This window comes from Sphaerodactylus townsendi, linkage group LG07 (genome assembly GCF_021028975.2).
Source record: "Sphaerodactylus townsendi isolate TG3544 linkage group LG07, MPM_Stown_v2.3, whole genome shotgun sequence".
Lineage (NCBI taxonomy): Eukaryota > Metazoa > Chordata > Lepidosauria > Squamata > Sphaerodactylidae > Sphaerodactylus > Sphaerodactylus townsendi.
Genome location: NC_059431.1, coordinates 52,746,966 through 52,769,176, shown reverse-complemented (window position 1 = coordinate 52,769,176; position 22,211 = coordinate 52,746,966). Strand labels below are relative to the sequence as shown.

Sequence of the window (22,211 nt, the reverse complement as noted above, 5' to 3'; positions counted from 1 at the left end):
CAGCCATTTCAGCAAATATACTGTGAAAATAGTGAAAACAAGACTGAAGAAACTAGTTCTTAATTCTGTGCTAAGCTCATGCCTCTTTTTAAAGCCTAACAGAACAGTATTGTATTAAATACAAGGGGTGATCGGAAGTATGCATGTTCAAACAAGTATATTTTCTATATAAACATACTTTATGGCAACCAACGTTATTAAAGATTTCATATTTTCTAGAACATGGAACCATTTGACATGTGCTGAAACATAGCTTTGCGTGTCAAAAAGATGAGTATATTAACATGATGACAATATAGATGTTTACATCATTTTATTAATAATCTATTAACAATTTATTTTGACATTTATTCATGTCGCTTGTAGATGTTGTTGATACCTTCTTTAAATTCCTGCTCAAAAACAGGTTTTTCATATCAAAGTGATTTGTCCCTAAATCAAAATCTGGCACTGTCACCTATTGACTTCGGGACCAACCTAGATAGGAGGCTGGAAGTCTGTAATTGATGGCCAGCTGTTTTCTGTTGGTAAAAGGCAGTGGAGACAGGTTAACTTTCCTCTGCTATGCTCACCAATTTCTGTATCTCAAGCGGCCCCTGGAAATGTCCCATACAACCATGTTTCTGGTATATATTTATTATTTAGATTTATTCTCCTCCCTTTACTTCAGTCTTGGGACAAGTTACAATAAAAGCCATAATAAAATCCCATACAATAAAAGCCAGTCCTAAAACCATAAAACATTCTAAACTCAAAAACTTCCAACCCAGCCACCCCCAAGAAAGGGAGGAGTGTACAGGGCAGTTTGAGCCCTGCCCCCCACCATCCTAGTAGGGGAGAATCAGCCAAATGCTCAGGTGAAGAGATTGTTTCTCTCGCCATAGTAACTTAATTCAGATACTTATTCTTTATTTGGGGTAACAAATAATTGTATGTACAGTTGGGTTCTTGTGAAGAAGCTTACTAGGCTTTTTATTTTTCAAATGAAACTTTTGACAACTGGAAGGAACTGTATTGATCAATAAACTTTGTGAACAGCAGCAAATTTTCAGCTCTGGCCTTAACATGATAATTTCTGAGTCGTTAATAAAGGAATATCTTGTTTGCATGAAAAAGACAAGTAAAATGTCTTGGCTATAGAGTTAGGAGACTGTTCAGCTTTCTGCCCTGCACTTAAAGGTAATTCATCAGTTTGATTTAAACCCACAGAAGAAATTTTGCAGAATTTTTCTTGTTCAGTAAGAAGGTGAGGTATCATACATAAAAATGTCCTTGTAGGTGCTAAGTGAGAGAACTTTATTATGGTAAGATTTCATTTTAATTGGGATGAGAGCATTCAAAATGTGTGTTTTGATACTCATAATCTAAGGTAATGCAATCCTTGCATCTGTTTTTCAATCCATTATAAGGAATCAAACAAAGATTGCTGATACGGTCTGAGAGCGATTGGTTTAAAGCATGTTATCAAGTCTTCATTGTTGCTCTAGCTATAAATACACTCTTATTTCCCCTTCCTGCTCTGTCTGGTTTGAAGATTCAGAGGATGAATGGATGAGAAGCTGTTTTGAAGGATAGCATTTTCCTCAGAAATAGTTTTAAAAACCACATTAACTTTTTAACCTGGATCAGAAAGATCTCATGAATAGGGCCTTATATCATGTTAGACCTAGGTTGTTCTCTGTGTTGAGCTATTTATCATGTTTGAATTCCAATTTCTGCCAAGCAGTGTCAGCCTCTTTCTTAGAATATGCTGTGGTGGTATAATGAATATTAAAGATTTCCCAGGTGTGGAACTCCTTGCCACATGCAGTAGCTGCTTTGCAACAGGATATAAAGGAGATTAATTGTATGAATTTGCTTTTGAAATAAGCTCATCAGCTTCACTCAACCTGTACCTGATTACAAGACAGTACAGACCGATCAGGATTCTGTTTTTGTAATCTAAGAGCAAGATTGTTATAGCTAAGAGGCGCGATTTGGGTCAACTTTGTGACTCACATATGCCAGTATTTACTTGAACAGTTTTACCGGTGTTTGCACATATTATTTATTTTTAAAACTAGCATTTTCTTAAAATTTACACGTTACTCAGAATATTCCTGCTTTAATTCATTTTTATTTTGTTTATACATTATGTTACTTTAGAGATGGAAAAATATGCTTGAAGAACCACATATTAATATGCTTTTCCCTTTCTTGTCTTTTAACAGCATCTGCAATACCTGATAACGGGAGACGGTCCTGTTTAAAGCTGAAAGTCTTTGTACGACCTGCAAGTAAGTTCTTTCAATCTAGCTGTAGAGGTAGCTTTTATAGCGCATGCTTTGTTTGGTCCAGTAAACATCAGTAAAAACTTTCTTTTACTCTTAAATCTTGTGTGGTATCTGTTCTTTATAGCAGCATTTTTTTCACCATATCTTTTTATCATTTTTCACAAAGCTTTTTTTCTTATTTGTTTTAAGTACATAGCAGTTGCTAACTTGTTGTTTCTTAGACTGTTGTACAAAAAGACAATTTTCCTGGCATTTGAAAAGTGCCACAGGCTAAGACATAATATATACATATAATAGAATTATAAATCAGATAGAACAAAACAAACAAACAAAAACAAAAAAAAGGAAAATGGGGAATTTAAGGGTGTCTAACTAACATATTTGGCTGTTATCTCTATTTTTGTTATAGACAACTGTATGAAAACTATAGGTGTTCATGATCGTGTTTTCGATGTTAACGACAAAGTAGAAAATTCATTAGAACCAGCAGGTTAGTATGCTTAGAGAATCTCTGTTAACAAATGCTTCTGCCCCTCTGGTGCTTCTGCTTCTCTTCTCCCTCTTCCTCTCTGCATGGTTTGCATGATAAAATGACTCTGCTTTTGCTCATTTCTTGCAGTGCTAATATTGCTTATGATATATCTCACTTGCTAGTGCTAGTATTCTTAGTAGAGAACAGAAGGCAAAGTATGCTTTTTTCCATGACAAATGATTTACTTAAACATGACATCCCAATTTTAAAAAATGCAGCAATTCTTCTGTCCCCATTTCTATCCCATTTTTATAACTTGCCACACTGCAATATCCATTTAGGATGTAATTGCTTAAGAAAGAAAATGTGTGTGTATATACAGTGAAATATTGTTCCTGAAAATATTTACTATTTCCATGTAAAAGTATTTAAGCTAACGCATAGCCTGCACACTACATATTCCAGATAATATAGTGTTTTATAAACAAACCATTTGCCCAATTGCTTGGCAGATTCTAATTATGTATAGCAAGGTGCTTTTCCCTAAAAAGTCATTTTTGGGTGATAATTCTAGATCATGTATCTTAAGTCCTAGTCAATTACAATTAAATCATTGTCAGATTTAAAAACAGAACATTCTTATTACCATGAATTATCTGAGTGAAAGAGTGTTTTGTAGTATTCATGCAGGGTCTGTGAATACCTATCCAGATATATCTTACTAAACATAAGACCTCTCAGCCTGAGCTCAGTAAAAAAAATGTTTGTTTGTGTTCAAGTATATAAGCAAGCACATGTGTGTAAATCTAAACAATGCCTCACATTAGATGTTTTCCTAAATATGTATACACATTTGGAAATGTTGCAGTGTTGAGAAATAGTCCTATCAAATGAAACTTTTTTTATACCTCACTGGTTTTGATGGGACATAATTGAACAGATGTTTTTCACTTTCTGATCTGAAGTCGATAGTACTTAAATATGCAGAACTTTGGCTGGATCACACATACAGCAAGTGTGTGTGTTGTGTGTGTGTGAGAGAGCATGTGTGAATTAATTCATATATGTACACTGTTGCCTGTTTATAAGTACCATGTTTTGCAAACATTCTTTTTTTCCAAAGCAGATTTCTAAGTTTGGGATTTTTAAAGATTATTTCAGAATATGCTTGTGTCTGGTGTGAACTAGGTATTTTTTTCCAATTTTGTTTTTATGATAAAATTATTAACACATTTTCTTAAAGGAAAGTGCATAATATTTCTATGAACATTGCTTTTACTGAAGCTGTCAGCATTCTCCACTAAACAGATCTATGGGTCATTTGTATTAATATTTTGTGACTGGAAATAATACCTGCAAATTTGAAAATCATCCTTGTTCATTGAAGGTTTTCTCACATGATGTTGTTCTGGCTTCTTATTATGGTGGTTTATGTCAAATGAAGTATTTTCCTGTAGAACAGAAAAAAATCTTTTTTATCAGAAGAATGAATGAAGGTCTAGATGTTTTTGAAGACTACCTCTTTTATCTGAACATTAATATTTGTGTTTTGTAATTAAGGGAAATTTAGATGTAACACATATTACCCTCACTTAAAAGACGAATAGTGTGACATGTGATTACTAATCCCCCCCCCACCATTTCTTCATTGCATATGAAATTCCCCCTAAATTATCTCTTTTCCTTAGGACTTATGTTAAGCAGGGTTCCCTCTTAAACATGATTTGCTAATCAGCTTCTCCATGGTTAAAACTGGTCCTGATATAAACTTGGATCATTGTTAATTACAGTTGGCAAGGGTGGGAGGAATTCCTACACAAAAAGATTACTTCTGCACTAGTCCTAGTGTCAGTGTGGTGCATGGAAATATGCAGAGAGCTTTGTAGTGACACCTAGTTGTAGCCTTAATTCTGTATAGTATTGTGACCACAAAAGCAAACATATATATTGATTAAAGTTCTTAGTGTAGAATAAGTGATTAGCAAACATGATTTGCTAATCAGCTTCTCCATGGTTAAAACTGGTCCTGATATAAACTTGGATCATTGTTAATTACAGTTGGCAAGGGTGGGAGGAATTCCTACACAAAAAGATTACTTCTGCACTAGTCCTAGTGTCAGTGTGGTGCATGGAAATATGCAGAGAGCTTTGTAGTGACACCTAGTTGTAGCCTTAATTCTGTATAGTATTGTGACCACAAAAGCAAACATATATATTGATTAAAGTTCTTAGTGTAGAATAAGTACTTGAATGTCATAAAGCATTTTTCCAACAGATATCTGCCCTGCTTTTCTTCAAATAAATTGGAAATAGTCAAACCATTTTCTTCAAATAAGTGAAATTGTATAAGGTCCAGTAACTGTGAACCTTTGCTTCATTAGTTTTGTGCCACAGAAGAGTTTTGTGGTATTTATCCTATTCCTTTTGTCCTGTCAATTTAAATTCCTCCATGGATGTTGTTTAAATATTGGGGAAACTGCCAACCCATTCCCTGAATTCCCCTATTACTGTCTTAAGTTACAGTAATCGTACAGTAACTTCAGTTGTTCATTTCAGTAATCCTTCAATAGTTTGGGCTTTTTGTTTAGAATCCGAATCTTGTAACAAAATGTTTAATCCATCCTGACTGAGTATCAGTCACAACCAGTAAATGAAAATTGTTGTCCCAGCATATAGTCAAGTCCCCAATTCTATAAACATATAGAGCAGCTGCAATTCCTATTGTCAAATGTAGCTGTTGAAGTATTCCAATTGTACAACTCCATCATAAACATTTTCTAAAGATTTCTAAATATCTTTCTAAAAAGAAGAGCAGAAAACATTGCTTGTGAATCAGTAGAGCAGTGGGATGTCCAATTGTAAAACAATGTGTAATTGTGGACAGGGATGTCTCAGTACAAACAAATTCAGTCTAACATCCAGGCTTCTTTTGCAAGAGGGATTTCCACTATACACACAGAGTACCCATGGGATTAGTGCTTTCCAACTAACTTCCATGTCATGGCAGCCCTACAGAGAGATATTCAACCAGTTTTGAAGTCAATGAAAAATTCAGGCTACATCCATACAGCAAGCGTTCTCTGTTTTGCTTTCATTACCACTGAAATTGCTAAGTATTTGCATTGACAATAGAGTATCCACACAGGAGTTTTCTGTGTACTTCCTTTTGACATCTGTAATTTTCCCTGCATTTTTCACCCAGTATACCTCCAAAGGGCTTTTTGAGATCTTTTTTCTTATATAAATAGTTGCAGCCACAATTATGTTAAAAACTATCAGAACAGTGGAAAAAATGGTAGCGGTGAGACTAATACAAGGAAAAATAGTACCATATTGCATCTTTGAAAATCCACACTACCTCTTTAGCAATAGAACAGTTTCACAGAATCATTTGCTAATAAAGTACACATTTCTAACAGCTTGATGTTAACATGTTTAGAGATCAGTTGGTTGCATGCTGTCGTAAATGTAAAATAATATGCATGCCTTTGTAGTGCACATCTATGGTATATATGTTCTCCTGGAAGAGGAGGTCATCTGCTTGGGTGATTCTCCATCCCTTCACTGGGAGGCAGGAACTTTTAAAAACCCCTTCCTGTACTGAGCCTCAGTGCCATTTTGGTCAGTATTTTTTCCTGCCTCTCAGGGAGTGCATGATCTTAGGCTAGGCCAGGGGTCTGCAACCTGCAGCTCTCCATGGACTACAAATCCCATCACCCCCTGCCAGCATGGCCAATTGGCCAATTGTAGTCCATGAATATCTGGAGAGCCACAGGTTGCAGACCCCTGGGCTAGGTGCACTAATTCTTCACTGTTATGTTTGTCTGTACTGTTGTAGTCTCTTTGCGTGAGTTTCTTCACTCTGTCCCCCTTCCCCCACTGTGTGTCTGTGTTTGGGAAGAGAAGGAGTTTTTTGAGGCATTTTTTGCATCCAGGTTGCTCTGGCTGTTATTTTTCCCCTGCCTTTTTGCCTAGCTCCAAGAAGGCGACTCCTTTGGCCTGGAGACTTCCAAGCTTCAATAGACCTAACCGAGGCCTACCTCCATATCCCCATACATCCAGCACACCAGACACCACTTCGAAGTAACTCATCATCAGTTCTAGTTTTGGGCTGACCACAATACTGAGGATATTCTCTAAGACCCTGCTGGCCCCAATCACCCTTATGTGGATAAGGGGGAACCAGTGGACATTGTCTACTTGGATTTCCAAAAGGCTTTTGACAAAGTTCCTCACCAGAGACTGTTGAGAAAACTCAGCAATGAAGGAATAAGAGGGGAAGTCCTCCTATGGATTAAAAACTGGTTGAGGAACAGGAAACAAAGGGTGGGTATAAATGGGAAGTTCTCACAATGGAGAGATGTAGAGAGTGGTGTCCCCCAAGGATCCGTATTGGGACCAGTGCTCTTTAACTTATTCATAAATGACCTGGAAGTAGGGGTGGGTAGCGTGGTGGCCAAGTTTGCAGATGATACCAAATTATGTAGGGTGGTGAGAACCACAAAGGATTGCGAAGAGCTCCAAGCAAACCTTGATAAATTAGGTGAGTGGGCTAAGAAATGGCAAGTGCAGTTCAATGTAGCAAAATGTAAAGTGATGCACATAGGGGCAAAAAATCCAAACTTCACATACACGCTACAGGGGTCAGTGCTATCAGTCACAGACCAGGAAAGGGATTTGGGCGTCTTAGTTGATAGTTCCATGGGAATGTCAACTCAATGCATGGCAGCTGTGAAAAAGGCAAACTCTATGCTGGGGATCATTAGGAAAGGAATTGATAATAAAACTGCAAGGATTGTCATGCCCTTATATAAAGCCGTGGTTAGACTGCACTTGGAGTACTGTGTTCAGTTCTGGTCGCCACATCTCAAAAAGGATATCGGATAGAAAAAGTGCAGAGAAGGGCAACGAGGATGATTGAAGGATTGGAGCACCTTCCTTATGAGGAGAGGCTGCAGCGTTTGGGACTCTTTTGTTTGGAGAGGAGACGTCTGAGGGGGGATATGATTGAAGTCTATAAAATTATGCATGGGGTAGAAAATGTTGACAGAGAGAAATTTTTCTCTCTTTCTCACAATACTAGAACCAGGGGGCATTCATTGAAAATGCTGGGGGGAAGAATTAGGACTAATAAAAGGAAACACTTCTTCATACAACGTGTGATTGGTGTTTGGAATATGCTGCCTCAGGAGGTGGTTATGGCCACTAACCTGGATTGCTTTAAAAAGGGCTTGGACAGATTTATGGAGGAGAAGTCGATCTATGGCTACCAATCTTGATCCTCCTTGATCTCAGATTGCAAATGCCTTAGCAGACCAGGTGCTCAGGAGCAGCAGCAGAAGGCCATTGCTTTCACCTCCTGAATGTGAGCTCCCAAAGGCACCTGGTGGGCCACTGCGAGTAGCAGAATGCTGGACTAGATGGACTCTGGTCTGATCCAGCAGGCTAGTTCTTATGTTCTTATGAACAAGGCATTCGCATGTTTTCCTATCTGGGCGACATCCTGGTTCTACACCAGCACGAGTTCTTAGTAAACAGGGAAAAGAGCTTGCTGACCCCATCTCAGTAGATGGAGCATCTTTACTGATACCACCAAAAGGGCCCTATTCCTTCCAACAAAAAAGATTCAGGAAATACAACATCTCGTGACTCACGTCGTCTCCACTTGAAGAGTGCCCCTTCTACAATTGGCAAGTCTCATGGGCCTACTAATAGCCTCCATAGATACGGTGCAGTAGGGACAGCTGCATGCCAGGGTACTTCAATGGTCCTTATGCCTGTATCAATTGGACATCATGTACAAACGGGATCACCTGCTCACTATCACAGCTACTCTATGGAACAGTCTTCGCTGGTGGACTTTGCAGAAGAATCTCAGTCAGGGGAAAATCTTCCTCCCCCAGAATCAGCTTCAAATTTTTACAGACGTGGGTCTGCAGGGTTGGGGGGCTACTCTGGGAACCCAGATAACCCAAGGAACATGGATAGACTAACAAGCTCACCTCCCCATCAATATTCTAGAAGCCTGAGCAATTCTATTGGCCCTCCAACACTTCCAGACACGCATCACACATCGCCACATGTTGGTCTGGACGGATGTTTCCGCAAAGTACTACATCAACAACCAAGGGAGAGCTTTCTCAACGCAACTGCATCGCGAAGCGGTACACATCCTCTCTTGGGCAGAACATCACTTGCTATCCCTATGAGCGGAACATGTCCAGGGCTGCCTCAACATCCAAGCAGACTGGCTCAGTTGGCAAAAGAACATGGAAGCAGAATAGTCCTTCAACCACTCCACCTTTCTGGAAATAGCCAACAGATTTGGCAGCCCACAACTGGATCTGTTCGCCACAGCAGACAACTCCCAAACTCCGCAATTCATGTCCCGATTCAGTCATCTGAGGGCCTTTGCAGTCGATGCTGTCTCAGCACCTTGGCTTCTGGGACTTCTATACGCCTTCCCACTGACCCCGGTCATCCCCAAACTGCTGAGGAGGATATCCGAAAAAAGGCGACAGTCATCACAGTCGCCCCTTATTGGCCGAGGTGGCCGTGGTTCTCAGCCCTGAGGGAGCTATTAGTGGAACTCCTGTACCTATTCCCTCAGATCCCAGACCTTCTGATGCAAGAGCCCATCTGTCATTCCAACCCAGGTTAGCTGCGGATAACTGTGTGGCTCTTGAGTGGCGGCAACTGACAAGGAAAGGGTATTCTACCAAGGTGACGAAGACCCTGCTTTCTTCACGACGCCCGGCAACTACCAGGATTTATAATGCTTCTTGGAAGGCCTTTGTGTGCTGGTGTCGCCCAAGAGTGTTAATCCAGAGGAACCTTCGCTCCCAGAGGTCCTAGAATTCCTTCAAGATGGGTTCGACAACTGGCTGTGCAGCACCATGCTCAGTCGCCAGATAGCCGCCCTTTCCACGTTGTGGCCCCTCTTCCACGGATATCCAGCCACCCGACATCCTGATATTACCCATTTCCTCAGGGGTGTCTCCCAATCTCAAACCCCTCTACAACACAGGTTTCCATCCTGGTGGCTACACTTAGTCCTTTTGGCTCTGACACGCTAACCATTTGAACCCGTTCGTTCCATTCACCTTAGATGGCTCCAGATGAAAATACTGTTTCTAGTGACTGTAACATCAGCCAGACGGGTATCTGAGTTGCACACCCTGTCTATCAATCCTAACCTGTGTATTTTTCATAAGGACAGGGTAGTTCTTAGGACCAATCCCACCTTTAGTTCAAAAGCAAACTCCAGGTTTCATGTCAACGAGCCTGTAGTTCTTCCAACCTTCTATCCTCAATCTTTTACAGATAGGGAGAGACTTTAGCATAACCACGATGTCAGACGATCCTTGAAAGCCTTCATCCTCTGGACAGAGGACATTAGACAAACAGAAAGCCTCTTCATTAATGTCTCTACACCTAACCTAGGAAGACAAATGTCAACCATTGTCAACCAGCTCCGCCTTAAAGACCTGCATCATAGAAACACATGAAGCAGGGAATCTGACTGTGCCATCAGGCATCACAGCACATTCTATTCGAAGTGCAGCCACTAATGCTGCTTTTTGCAATCATGCTTCTGTGGAAGAGATCTGCAGGCCTGCTATTTGGTCATCCTCTTCCACATTTGTCAAACCTTATAAAATCCAATCCTGGTCAGCTGCCCAGATGGCCTTCGGCCAAAGGATTCTTGACCATATTTCAATCAACTTCAAGGACACTGCTCTAGGAGGTCCAAAGCAGATATCCTCTGCCTCCAGGAGAACAGTCCATTGGACTCTTAACTGAAGGGTCCTTCTCCTGGTAGGCAGGAGACTATCTGGACCCTCCCTGTCATCTTTAGTCCTGATTGGTTGTCTTAATGTTATACCATAATTCCTTGATCGTTGTCTTTAATGTTTCATTGTTATTACTGTTATGTTTTTCTCTGTTGAGCTATTGTTCACTTTTAAATATAGTTAGTTACTGCTTGAACAGCGGCATGCTGACCAAAATGGCACCAAGGCTCAGCACAGGAAGTGGTTTTTAAAAAGTTCCTGCCTCCTGGTGAACAGGTGGAGAATCACCCAAGCAGATGTCCTCCTACCTACCAGGAGGAGGACCCTTCAGATAAGAGTCCAATGGACTGTTTTCCTGTTGTCTCTTTCAAAGTATATGGGATGGAGACAAGTCAAGGTCACAGGGCACAATAGCCAGTCAATTTCTTCATTGCCTCATTCTGTGTAATTTATGCTCCTGAACAAGCTTTTTTATTTCTTAATAAATAGTACATTTTTAAGTAGAAAACCTGAGTAACAGGAAAAATAATACTTCACAAAGAAAATACTTTGTATTAAAGTCCCTCAATTCTCACTATGGACTTAAATTGTAAAAAAAGGTATGATCAAATGCTGCTGGTAATTTTTCAGAGTCTATATCTCACAGTAGCTGTGGTGAAGTTTAGAATTGGGACTAACTGAAAACTATAAACAGTGCTTTCATATTTATATTTTTGTATCAGTAAAAACATGGCACATTAGATTTTAATTATACTCGTTGAAATGTATACATTCTGCTAGTGTTACTGGTAGGCATAGGCCAGGTTCCAAACAGGATTTTAATTTATCTTGCCCTTCCCTTTGACTGGTAGTTCTCTACTTTGGAAAGTCCCATCTAAAAAAATGTTTTTTTAGGTGTTTTACCTTACTCTTCAACAAAGTCAAAGTGGATAACACAGAATTAAATTTAATCACGAAAGTAAATAACATTAGTCAAGCACTTGCATTGTAACACAATATTAAAAACAGTGACATTGCTCCCATACAATTCTCAATGGAAAAAAACACTATTTTACCTGACTTGCACATTACCACAGTGGTTTATCATTGGTATGAAATCACTATTTGGGAAACACAAGCCCAAAGTATCTTTGGCAAATGGGTCTAGTTTCATAATTCTTCATGGCTATAGTAATTTTGGTAGGCCCAAAGAATCCATCAAACATTTGATATTCCTATTTTGATTTAAAACAATGAGATAATTATAGTCTGTATAAATTGTCTTCCTTACATCATTAAACAAAGGTTTGGCAACCTGATTTTTTACAAGTCCTAAATTCTGAAGCATGGAACATATTATGGGTGTCATCACCTGAGTTCCCTAGAATGAATAAATCCTTGCACATGAATAAATAGTCTCTAAGGAATCACAGGTGCTTAAAGTAGACAGCTTCTGTGAGCTCCATCCAATATAAATGTATGGAAGTGCTCCCAAAGAGACAGAAAAGAAGACAGTATGTTGTACCATTAATTCAGCATGTGTTTTATAAACTGGACTGAAATTTTTAATTCTAGTTTTGCCCAGTGCCTTCTAGATATGTTGTACAATCCAAACATTACACAGACCTGATTTACCATTTTACCATTTACCAATTATACATATGTCGGACTGTGTAACTTGTGCCAGCAGCATTTGATGAAACCTGAGATTGTTTTGAATCTAGTACAGTGTAATCTAATTGACTTAAATATATATCTCTTCTGTTTCATTTTAAGAATGTTAAAATCTACAGACTTTTGATATGTTTATTCCTTTCTTTATTTCTGGGTTAAAATCTATTCTGAAGAAGAGTTCTGGTGACCTTGGCAGCTTACTCACTACTTTGTCATGTGTTAACTTCTCCTAATAAATGTTTTATTCTGTAATTGGTTTTGGATTTGTTCCTAAGGGAACAATACATTTATCTACCTGTGGATTCCATTGACATGGGAAACTTTGCATAAAAATCCAGAAATTACTTATTTTTTCCTTAGCCTAAATCAATTAAACAAAAATAAATTCATTTCCTTCCTAAGTTTATGGATCAATTTAAAACTTATTCATTAATATGAAGACTTTTTATCTACATCTAAGTTTTATCTACATTCTGAAGATTTTTTCAGATTCCAAGGGACACAAGTTGACATAGTACATAATAATAAAATCTAGAATATAATTTAGAAAAAAGTATAATATATTTCAATGAAAACCAGCTAAATTTAATACAGCCAATATGCTTTCTGTGGAAAATCACTTATGTGTGTCCTTTGTTTTCTAAGCTGTTTTGCATTTGAAGTTTTTTTGGTGATGTCAAAGGAAATGTCAAAGGAAAAGTGGGTTCTAAATAAGAGCAGAATACTATTTATTATGTAGTGCCACTAAAGATGGAAATTATTATATGGTAGAGATGAACAATTACAATTTGGAAATATTTGAAAACTCAGAATGATTACATATAATTCTGAATTTATAATTCTGGAATAATTACTTTTTTACAGAAAAAAAGTTTATTCATATGCTGTCGTATAGACATAGACCATATTTTTACAAGAATTATTTTTTAAATTCTCTGCAATTATGACACATTGTATCCCTGCAATTTTGACACATTGTATATGACATTTTAATTAGGAAAAAGGTTTCCCTTCATTTCAGAACAGGGACGTAGGTATAGATTTTTATGGGGAGGGTTCGGGGGTGGGGTCACACCCCCACGCAAGCCTGGGGCATGGCCATGCCTCCCCAAGCCCCGGCCCTGGCCCAAATGCTTATAAAAGCAGCTCTGAGGCCATGGACAGCAGACTTCCCTGCCCCCCGCCCCCTCACCAGCTGGCAGCCAGCAGCCCCTTCAGCCATCTTCTCTGGGGAGAGGCGTAGCTAGGAAAAATGGAGCCCGGTGCAAAATCTGAGTTTTGCGCCCCACCCCGGGCGACCACTGTGATGCTGGAATCCACCTCCAAACAGCATCACTTTCAATGGTGTTTAAACTAGAGAGCCCAATTTCTCCTTTTAAGGGAGAATCTAGGATCCCCAGTTGTCAGGCTATCAGCACCAAACTTTCAGGGATTGTTCAGGAGACTCTCCTGATGATACTACCCAGGTTTGGTGAGGTTTGGTTCAAGGGGTCCAAAGTTATGGACTCCCAAAGGAGCTATACCTTTGAGGGTCCATAACTTTGGACCCCCTGAACCAAACTTCACCAAACCTGGGTGGTACCATAAGAAGAGTCTCTTACTAATACCACCCAGGTTTTGTGAAGTTTAGTCCAGGGGGTCCAAAGCTATGGACTCCCAAAGGGGTTCCCCATCCCCATTGTTTCCAATGGGAGCTAATAGATGATGGGGGCTATGGCCCATGCCCACCACATGTGCAGATAATCTGCATTTGGTAATTTATCCTGCATTTCCCCATAGATTTTAGCTAATTTAACTGGCATCAGTGTCATTGATATAACTTTTTTTTTCAAATTTCCTCTGAATCCAAGGGAAATAGAGCAAAGACGTATTTCTATAGGCAAAGACCTTTGAGGGTCCATAACTTTGGACCCCCTGAACCAAACTTTACCAAACCTGGGAGGTATCATCAGGAGTGTCTCCTAAAGATACCCTGAAAGTTTGGTGCTGGTAGCCTGACAACTGCGCACCCTACAGGCCACAAACCGAAAAACACTTAAAAAATTACCCAAAAATCTACAAACGGAGGGCGGAGCTTTGGACATGCAATGAGGGGGTAGAACCCAAGAACCCCCCCCCCTTACCTATGTCCTTGTTTCAGAATCCACTCACCAACTGTTGGATTTAGCTTTGATTTCCAGCATCTTGCAAATACTATTCTAGCAGCTGTCAACAAATGAGCATTTGGCTTCTCTTTTGGAAAAAAAGAATTGTGTAGCCGAGTGCATGATCTTAGCAGAAAAGAGGAAATATATATAAAAACTTTTTGTTTAATAAAAGCTGTAATAGTTTCTGGCCCATGCCCACCACATGTGCAGATAATCTGCATTTGGTAATTTATCCTGCATTTCCCCATAGATTTTAGCTAATTTAACTGGCATCAGTGTCATTGATATAACTTTTTTTTTCAAATTTCCTCTGAATCCAAGGGAAATAGAGCAAAGACGTATTTCTATAGGCAAAGACATATTTCTACTTGTCTTAGGAATTTAATAACCCAGATCTTTTACCCACTTGTATTGAACTGTTTAGATGCACTAATTCCTGACTTTTTATTTATAGTGTCACTAAATTCTGTCAGAGTTCTTATCCCAGGGGCTGAATGCTGGTATCAAAACAGAAAGCTGCTAAAATATTCAAACCATTTAATATTGCCATTGCTTATTTGATAGACTTCTTGCAAGTCAATGATCATAGTTCCTGTTATCAAGTTATTATACTGTATATTGCAGCTACTGTATATTTTCCATTTAGTTATGGAATTAAATTTACAGTTCTGCAAGATATCTTAATTTCTTACTGTAGATGCCAGTGGCAATATGCCTGGTGATAATTTTTCTTATGTTTGTCACAAATATGTAAGAGTTAATTTATAATCTAATTTTCTTTATTATAGACTCTTTCTTAAGCATTTATTCAACCACAAGAGGGTCTTTAGAGCCATCTGGATGTAATGTTGCTCTGTGGCAACTTCTGAGGAATCTCTGCTACCACCTAAACATTTGGCAATCCATGACAGATGTGAAACATCGTGGATTACTTATGTTAGGAATATCTATATCACCTTTATTAATTTTATTCTGTACTACTAATAAGTATAAGGGGTTTTTTTTACTGGTCCATATAAACTTGTTAATTTCTTTATAATTTTAACCGCTATGATTATTGGTAAATTTGATCATTTAAATTGGATTTTAGGTATCAGTATCATTTTTACAGTAGTAATTCGACCCATGATGGATAAGGTAAAGGTCTGCCAGAGAGGAAGTGTACTTTTTATATCTGATATAATAGGATTAAAGTTAATGTCGAATAGTTTTTCCTGATTCAAGCTGATCTTGATTTCCAAATTTACATCGAAAAGGAGTGCCTCTGTCTTTTCAATATTTAATTCACAACCTGCTACCTTTCCATGTTGGTTGGTGAGAGTTCCTAGACTGTCTGCTGAGTTTTCTCAGTCAGTTAAAAATATAATTGTCATCGGCAAATAGATTTATCTTATAATGATGGACTCAGGGGGGGCATTCTAGGACGTGAGCCCATGCCTAACCAACATCTCATTTCTACACCTGACATTGGTGAGATTTCCTTAATACAGGAAAGTATGCAGAACATGGGTCACATTTTTAGGAATAAATGACCTGTTATAGTTCTCAAATTCTACAATGGCATAAAATTTGTTTTTTCTATATATATTTTAAGTGCTGACATGTGTTCATGACATATCTTAAGAGTTCATCAACAATGCAAAACTTCATTAGAATATATGTTTTCTATTTGAACAGATGATACTGTGCATGAGTCAGCTGAGCCATCCCGTGGTGAGAATGCAGCACAGACACCAAGGATATCCAGTTGGCTTTTGGCAACCCTACTGTTCTTTCTGGCAATGCTTTTGACGTTATAGCACATACTCTAACATCGGGGTCTTGGAACATCATAGATCCACTTAAGTGCTCATCCCAAGAAAGGGACTTTATATTGGTTTTGCAGATGTTCATTTGTTCCCTTCTCCCCATCCCCACCACTTCCCTCTCTGCATCCTGAACTATGAACAATACCTGAAGAGGAATAATTAGTCCTCTTCCCACTCCAAAACTTTCCCATGGCTTTCCCTGATCCATTATAAAATAAAAGGACTCCAAATGAAAATGCCAAATTTCAATATTGACACTAGTGATTCTTACTTTTCTCTGCAGTCTCTCTTAAGATACCACCTCCGTTAGCTTAATATATCATCTGTATGTGGACAATGAAGAATAGTGGCAAATGCAGTCAATTGGAGAATAAGGAAGTTGTGTGAAAAACCAAGAGGAGTTTTGACTCTCCAATACAATATTTATGGCTCCTTATTCAACGCTGTAAAGATCATCATCCAAGGCACTGTGTCATCATGTCAGGACTGGAGGGAAAATACTGAGAATAGATAGAGTACAACACCATTTCCTATAGCACTGTTTTGTATTCAACTGCCTTGAAGAATTGTTATGACAGTAAAACTTGCATTCCACAACAGAAGCCCTGTCTTTAGAGTGAAATTTTAAAAAATGACTACTGAGGAATGCTAGCACACAAGCAAGGCCAGATTTAAGAAGCTACACAGGGACGTGAGTGCCTCTTTTATCTCTTTAAGTGAATTGTGCACACCAGATTTTTTTTCTTTTGAAACTGATCACCATGGTGCTACAATATTTTTTCTTCAAATGCAAAGAGGCATTTTCTTTTTCCTTTTTTGTGAGAATAAAGTGACCTTTTCCAGGGCTGACTCACTAGCCAATAGCCTTGTATGCTGCTCTGGGTAATGATACATGCTAAAATGGTGGCAGCACTGAATAGAACAAACCTGGTCAAAGATGCTTAATCTCCTGTGATTGTTCTCCCTTGAAAGTTTGGCAAACTTTGGAATAAATGCATTTGGAAAGGGGGAAATTGTTATTGAAGTTGGGGTGTGAAGAGAAAAGGGAAAGTAGAGTATGTTGAATCCTGGAGTTAAAATTATGCATTGGTTTTATATTTCTTTTCATCTCCAGCACAAATGAAGAGTCAGTGTCAGCAGGAGATGAACTAGATGGACTTCCAAAGTCCTTTAAAAAAACTTAAATCCACTACATTAGAAAATGCATCATTTAGATATACCTTGTACTAAAAGAATTTATGCTGGTCCTATTTTAAAAGAGTGAATATTTTGACATTTAAAGATTACAGGGTGCTGATCTTAAGCATCTGAACATAACTGATATATCATTTACCAGTTAATGCTTCCCTTGTAGGTTTCTGAAGGATTAAGTAGCCTGAATTTTGACTTCCCGACAGAGGGAAAATCAGAGATGCCATGAGAATTGCTGTTTAGTAAGGCTGACTTTTGTCCAAAAATTGTTCAGAGCAACATTTTAAAATAAAGGGTTATTCCACTCCCAGTAGGATTTTCACAAGATGACAAAAGTGTCCTTTAATCCTGAATCATGATGCCCATGGACAGCATTTTGTGAGAAAAATGGTTTTCTAAAGTTGATGAATTTCAGGATTGAAAACTAGTGGAAAGTGAAAATGTGATTTTAAGGCATTCTGGGCTTGCCTGATACCATAGGTATGCATATGGGTTGCATTTGAGAGCAATGAGATATTGTACACACACACACAGTTGCAGTCTACATAGAAGAATGATCCTACTTTCTTTCTTTACAATACAATAAATACACCTCTAGCCGATAGATATGCTTGATGCATGTACACAGCTGGGAGTGGGAGAACTGTAGGGTAATAACCTTGAAGACAGTGAGCAATGTAAAGATAAGGTTGCATTCCTGTGAAGATAGCATATCAATCAAACATGAGAAGTATTGATTTGATATGCTGACAATGGCAATAGTTGTTTCCCAACAGTTTACAAATAATAAAAGCCTAGATTCACAAACTCTCATTGTTTCAAGAGCATGCTTTTTAAAAATAATTTTTCACCACAATGAATTTGACCTTTTGCTTTGGCACAGTATGATTGCTAATCCAGTGAATAATAGTGACACTATTTTACAGGGACATGAGCTGCTATGCTGCATAAAAGACAAACCTTGTGGGTAGTAAGTTTACTGGACCTGCACTTCGGATACTTGATGGCATCAGGCAATCTCAATCACATCAAACAAGAAATGTCTTTGGATTTGTGAATTTCTCTGGTGTGTATGCGTGTGTGTTGTCTTGAGTTGCACACTTGGAAAAGGTGTCAGTGTCCAAGCTTACAACAGCTCTTCTCCCCAGTTTACAGAGCAAAATTGCACCACCACTGCAGTGGCTTTTCAGCCCTGGCAAGTCTGCCTTGTGTGTCTCACTCCTGATTTGCCAAGGGCTTTGTGAAGGAAAGCGGGGAAATAAGAATCAACCAGTTTGGTGGATACTGTGTATCCTTTAATAGACAACAAGGTAACCTTTCGTGTTAGTTTAGAAATATTGTTTTGTACTGTACTTTCTTGGGTGGCAAAGGAAAGACAAGTAACACAAAAGAAAATGCTATGTTCTTTAAATTCTGTATTATTAGCAGCCTCTGTTGTATATAGTGTTTGATAATAAAGTATTAATTTGATTATTATGTCTTTTGTAAGTGAAAAAATAGATTTTCATTATATTAAAATAAATGAATACACCCACTGATTATATGCCAGAAGCATCCATCATGGCTACCAAGAACTAAATGATAAGTGGCCACAACATGTGAACCATGCAGGACTCCCCCATTCACCCAGACTCAATATTTCACAATGTCATGATCCAGAGCAATGTGGCATTTGATGACCAGTGTTTTGTCTTCAGTGTTAATGGTCTGAAGTTGGAGCTCTGTGGCATTTAGGGTTAAGCTTTCCTTTTGGAGTTTTTAGTAGCATTTAGCATTTTCTTTATATATATTTCTTTTCCAGTACCTTTTTAATTTCTTTTTGTCATCTGTTTTGAAAGGAGGCCTTGCCAGCATCTTGTGTGATATGACTTCATTCCCCACATCAATAAACAGTGTTTGGAAGAAGTCAGATGCACATAATTTTCTTTCCTTCTAACCACTATAGAGAGAAAGAAATGGTAACTGGTAGGAGAAGGTGCTTTTAATTGATCTCTATTAGTTGTGTTCTAAAAGCAGTGGCTGTATCAATTTTAAAACTTCTGACCTTAGTCATACAGCAGTCAGATCATGTTTGTTCATCAATTTTATTTTACCAGTTCCCTGCATTGAATTTTTCTGTTTTGTGCCTCAGCCCTGCAAGTTCTCCCTCCCCCCCCCCTTAAATTTGGACCAGTGAATGAACAGATCTGTTTCTGATTTGGCATTACCAAGATTTTCCCATGCATTCACCCCCAAGCTTTTCGGATGTGAGGCAAATCTCCCTACAATAGGCATTCTGCCATTGTCTGTACAGTTTAATAGATGCTGGCATGTTGGAGGTTACCCATGAGTCTACAAAATCCACTTTCCATACTTACTCTTGACACCCTATTGAAGCCACTCATTGTGTGCCCTGGGTATGAAAGTCCAGCTCAGTGTGGTCCTGTGTTTGTACTGCCCTGCTTTGCAGTTTCTTTGCACTTATTCATTGAGTGCTGTTTTTGAAATGCTTACATTATATGATCTTAACAGAAATTGTAAAAATGAAACAAACCCATAAGATCTGTATTTGTATATACACATGTCCATACAATTATATCTGAATAAAAAACTTAAAGATTTTCATCATTTTAATGGATTCTTTTAGGCTATAGTTTTGTTTGCTGAATAACACCTTTGTTTCAGGTTATACAGCTTAAATATTTGTGGGAAGTAGAATACTGTAATGAATACAGCACTGAGAGATTCTGGTTGGAATGCAATTTTGGCATGGGCTAAATTCCTAGAGCTCTCACTACCAGCATCCAATTGTGAGCTGTATTAGGACTGTTGTAAGTTTCTATACTCCCACCTCTCACCCCAAGTATCTGCTTAGTAATAACTTTTCCTGTGTAGCTGCTCACACTATTCACTAGGTCCTGGTGACAAAAATGCAACTTAACGCCACATAAGCAGCCGTTTGTATTTTTCTAGTGATTTTGTTTATCATGGATTAATGTGGTCTAAGAGACTGCAAGCAGGGCAGATAATACATGGTGCCCCTCTCTCCGCAGTGCCTTCTGGCTGACAGATAAACAGGATTGGTTAGTTTTGAAAGTGGCTTTGTCAAAAGCATCTGGTTGGCTCCATTTTCTCTCCAGCTTTACATGCTGATCCATTCCTCCCAATTAGTGCAGCATATGCATGTGAGTCCATCTTCACAAATGAGTGACACCGTGCCCTTGCATTTCCTTTGTCTTACAAACTATCCCAAGGCAAGATCTTTGAGCTACTTTTTTTGAAGTAAGAGGAATGAATGAACATGGCAGGAGTATTGCAAAACAACTGAAGCAGTGTTTTTTTTCCTACTGGGTTGAAATTAAAAGAACAGTCACCAGCAATTGTTGTATATTCTTAGTCATCATTAGGGTAGATTACTGAAAACTTCTCTCAGATCTGACACTGGTGATATGAGTCTACAAGCTGTACAAAAAATCACCTGAGGAATAAGGTCAGGGGTGGGAGAAGACATCCATTCATTTCAAAATACAGTCTTCATTTACACCCATGTTAGCATTAACTCCTTGAAAGCTTTTTATTACATTTAATTGGTTGACAAGGCAGCAAGTACTAATTGCCTGCTATGGCTTCTTTTTACAAATTAGGAGTGACATCTTACTGAGAAGAGGATCAAAAGCTTCTAGGGAGGGTACATGACACATGTTTGGTTGCTATTAATAGTCCCAAATTACACAGCAAGTTTTACTATGAATGGTCATTCCTCTCAAGAAATTGCCTGGATGGAAAACAGTATTTGAATTCTGGATGGAGAATTGCATTATTCATTTTCTGGCTCCCTTTAGTAGACCTTTCATAGCCCATCCCAATTTTTCTGTTTCCAGGAGAAGACTGCATCGGCTTTCACTTCCAGGAATGGAGGGAAGGAGATGTTGCTGCTTAATTAATGTAGAAGAATTAAGCGAAATATATTGTTTTAACTGAACAAACATTGGGTAGAATTAAACTTTGTATGCTATTATACTTTATTTCTTCAAGGCAGTGTATATGATCCTCTCTTACAAATGTTATATTCACAACAATTTTGTAGGCACAAAGTAACCCCTTGAACTTACATGGCCAAATGGGGATTTGAACCTGGGGCTCTTATATTCTAGACCAAGACTCTTAACCACTATATCACAGTTGCTCTGCAATTTAAATGTGTTGGTTCCAAAGGTTCTTCCATTCTTCTAAGAGTCATGCTTTCCTTCAGTGTAAAGTCCTTGTTTTGCCAGTGGGGAGGTTCCTTGCAGCAATACTCAACAGTTAGCAGACAGGAACCTTCTTCATAAGAACATAAGAACAAGCCAGCTGGATCAGACCAGAGTCCATCTAGTCCAGCTCTCTGCTACTCACAGTGGCCCACCAGGTGCCTTTGGGGATATCACATACAGGAGGTGAAAGCAATGGCCTTCTGCGGCTGTTGCTCCTGAGCACCTGGTCTGTTAAGGCATTTGCAATCTCAGATCAAAGAGGATCAAGATTGGTAGCCATAGATCGACTTCTCCATAAATATGTCCAAGCCCCTTTTAAAGCTATCCAGGTTAGTGGCCATCACCACCTCCTGTGGCAGCATATTCCAAACACCAATCACACGTTGCGTGAAAAAATGTTTCCTTTTATTAGTCCTTATTCTTCCCCCCCAGCATTTTCTATGTATGCCCCCTGGTTCTAGTATTGTGGGAAAGAGAGAAAAATTTCTCTCTGTCAACATTTTCTACCCCATGCATAATTTTATAGACTACAATCTCCCCTCAGGCGTCTCCTCTCCAAACTAAAGAGTCCTAAACACTGCAGCCTCTCTTCATAAGGAAGGTGCTCCAATCCCTCAATCATTGTCATTGCCCTTCTCTGCA

At 38.7% G+C, this 22,211-nt stretch overlaps 1 protein-coding gene across 2 annotated transcripts in view; it reads left to right on the top strand.

The window, feature by feature from the left end:
- The window catches only part of EFNA5 (ephrin A5), a 253,094-nt gene extending 233,153 nt beyond the window's left edge, over window positions 1-19,941 (top strand). The window contains exons 3-5 of one of the 2 annotated variants that reach the window (XM_048504656.1): window positions 2,211-2,276; window positions 2,683-2,763; window positions 16,016-19,941. In XM_048504656.1, coding sequence (XP_048360613.1) covers window positions 2,211-2,276; window positions 2,683-2,763; window positions 16,016-16,137 — 269 coding nt within the window. In that variant the 3' untranslated portion in view covers window positions 16,138-19,941. The remainder of the gene's footprint in view (window positions 1-2,210; window positions 2,277-2,682; window positions 2,764-16,015) is intronic. The other variant, XM_048504657.1, reaches the window with a different exon arrangement.
- Window positions 19,942-22,211: the final 2,270 nt, after the last annotated feature.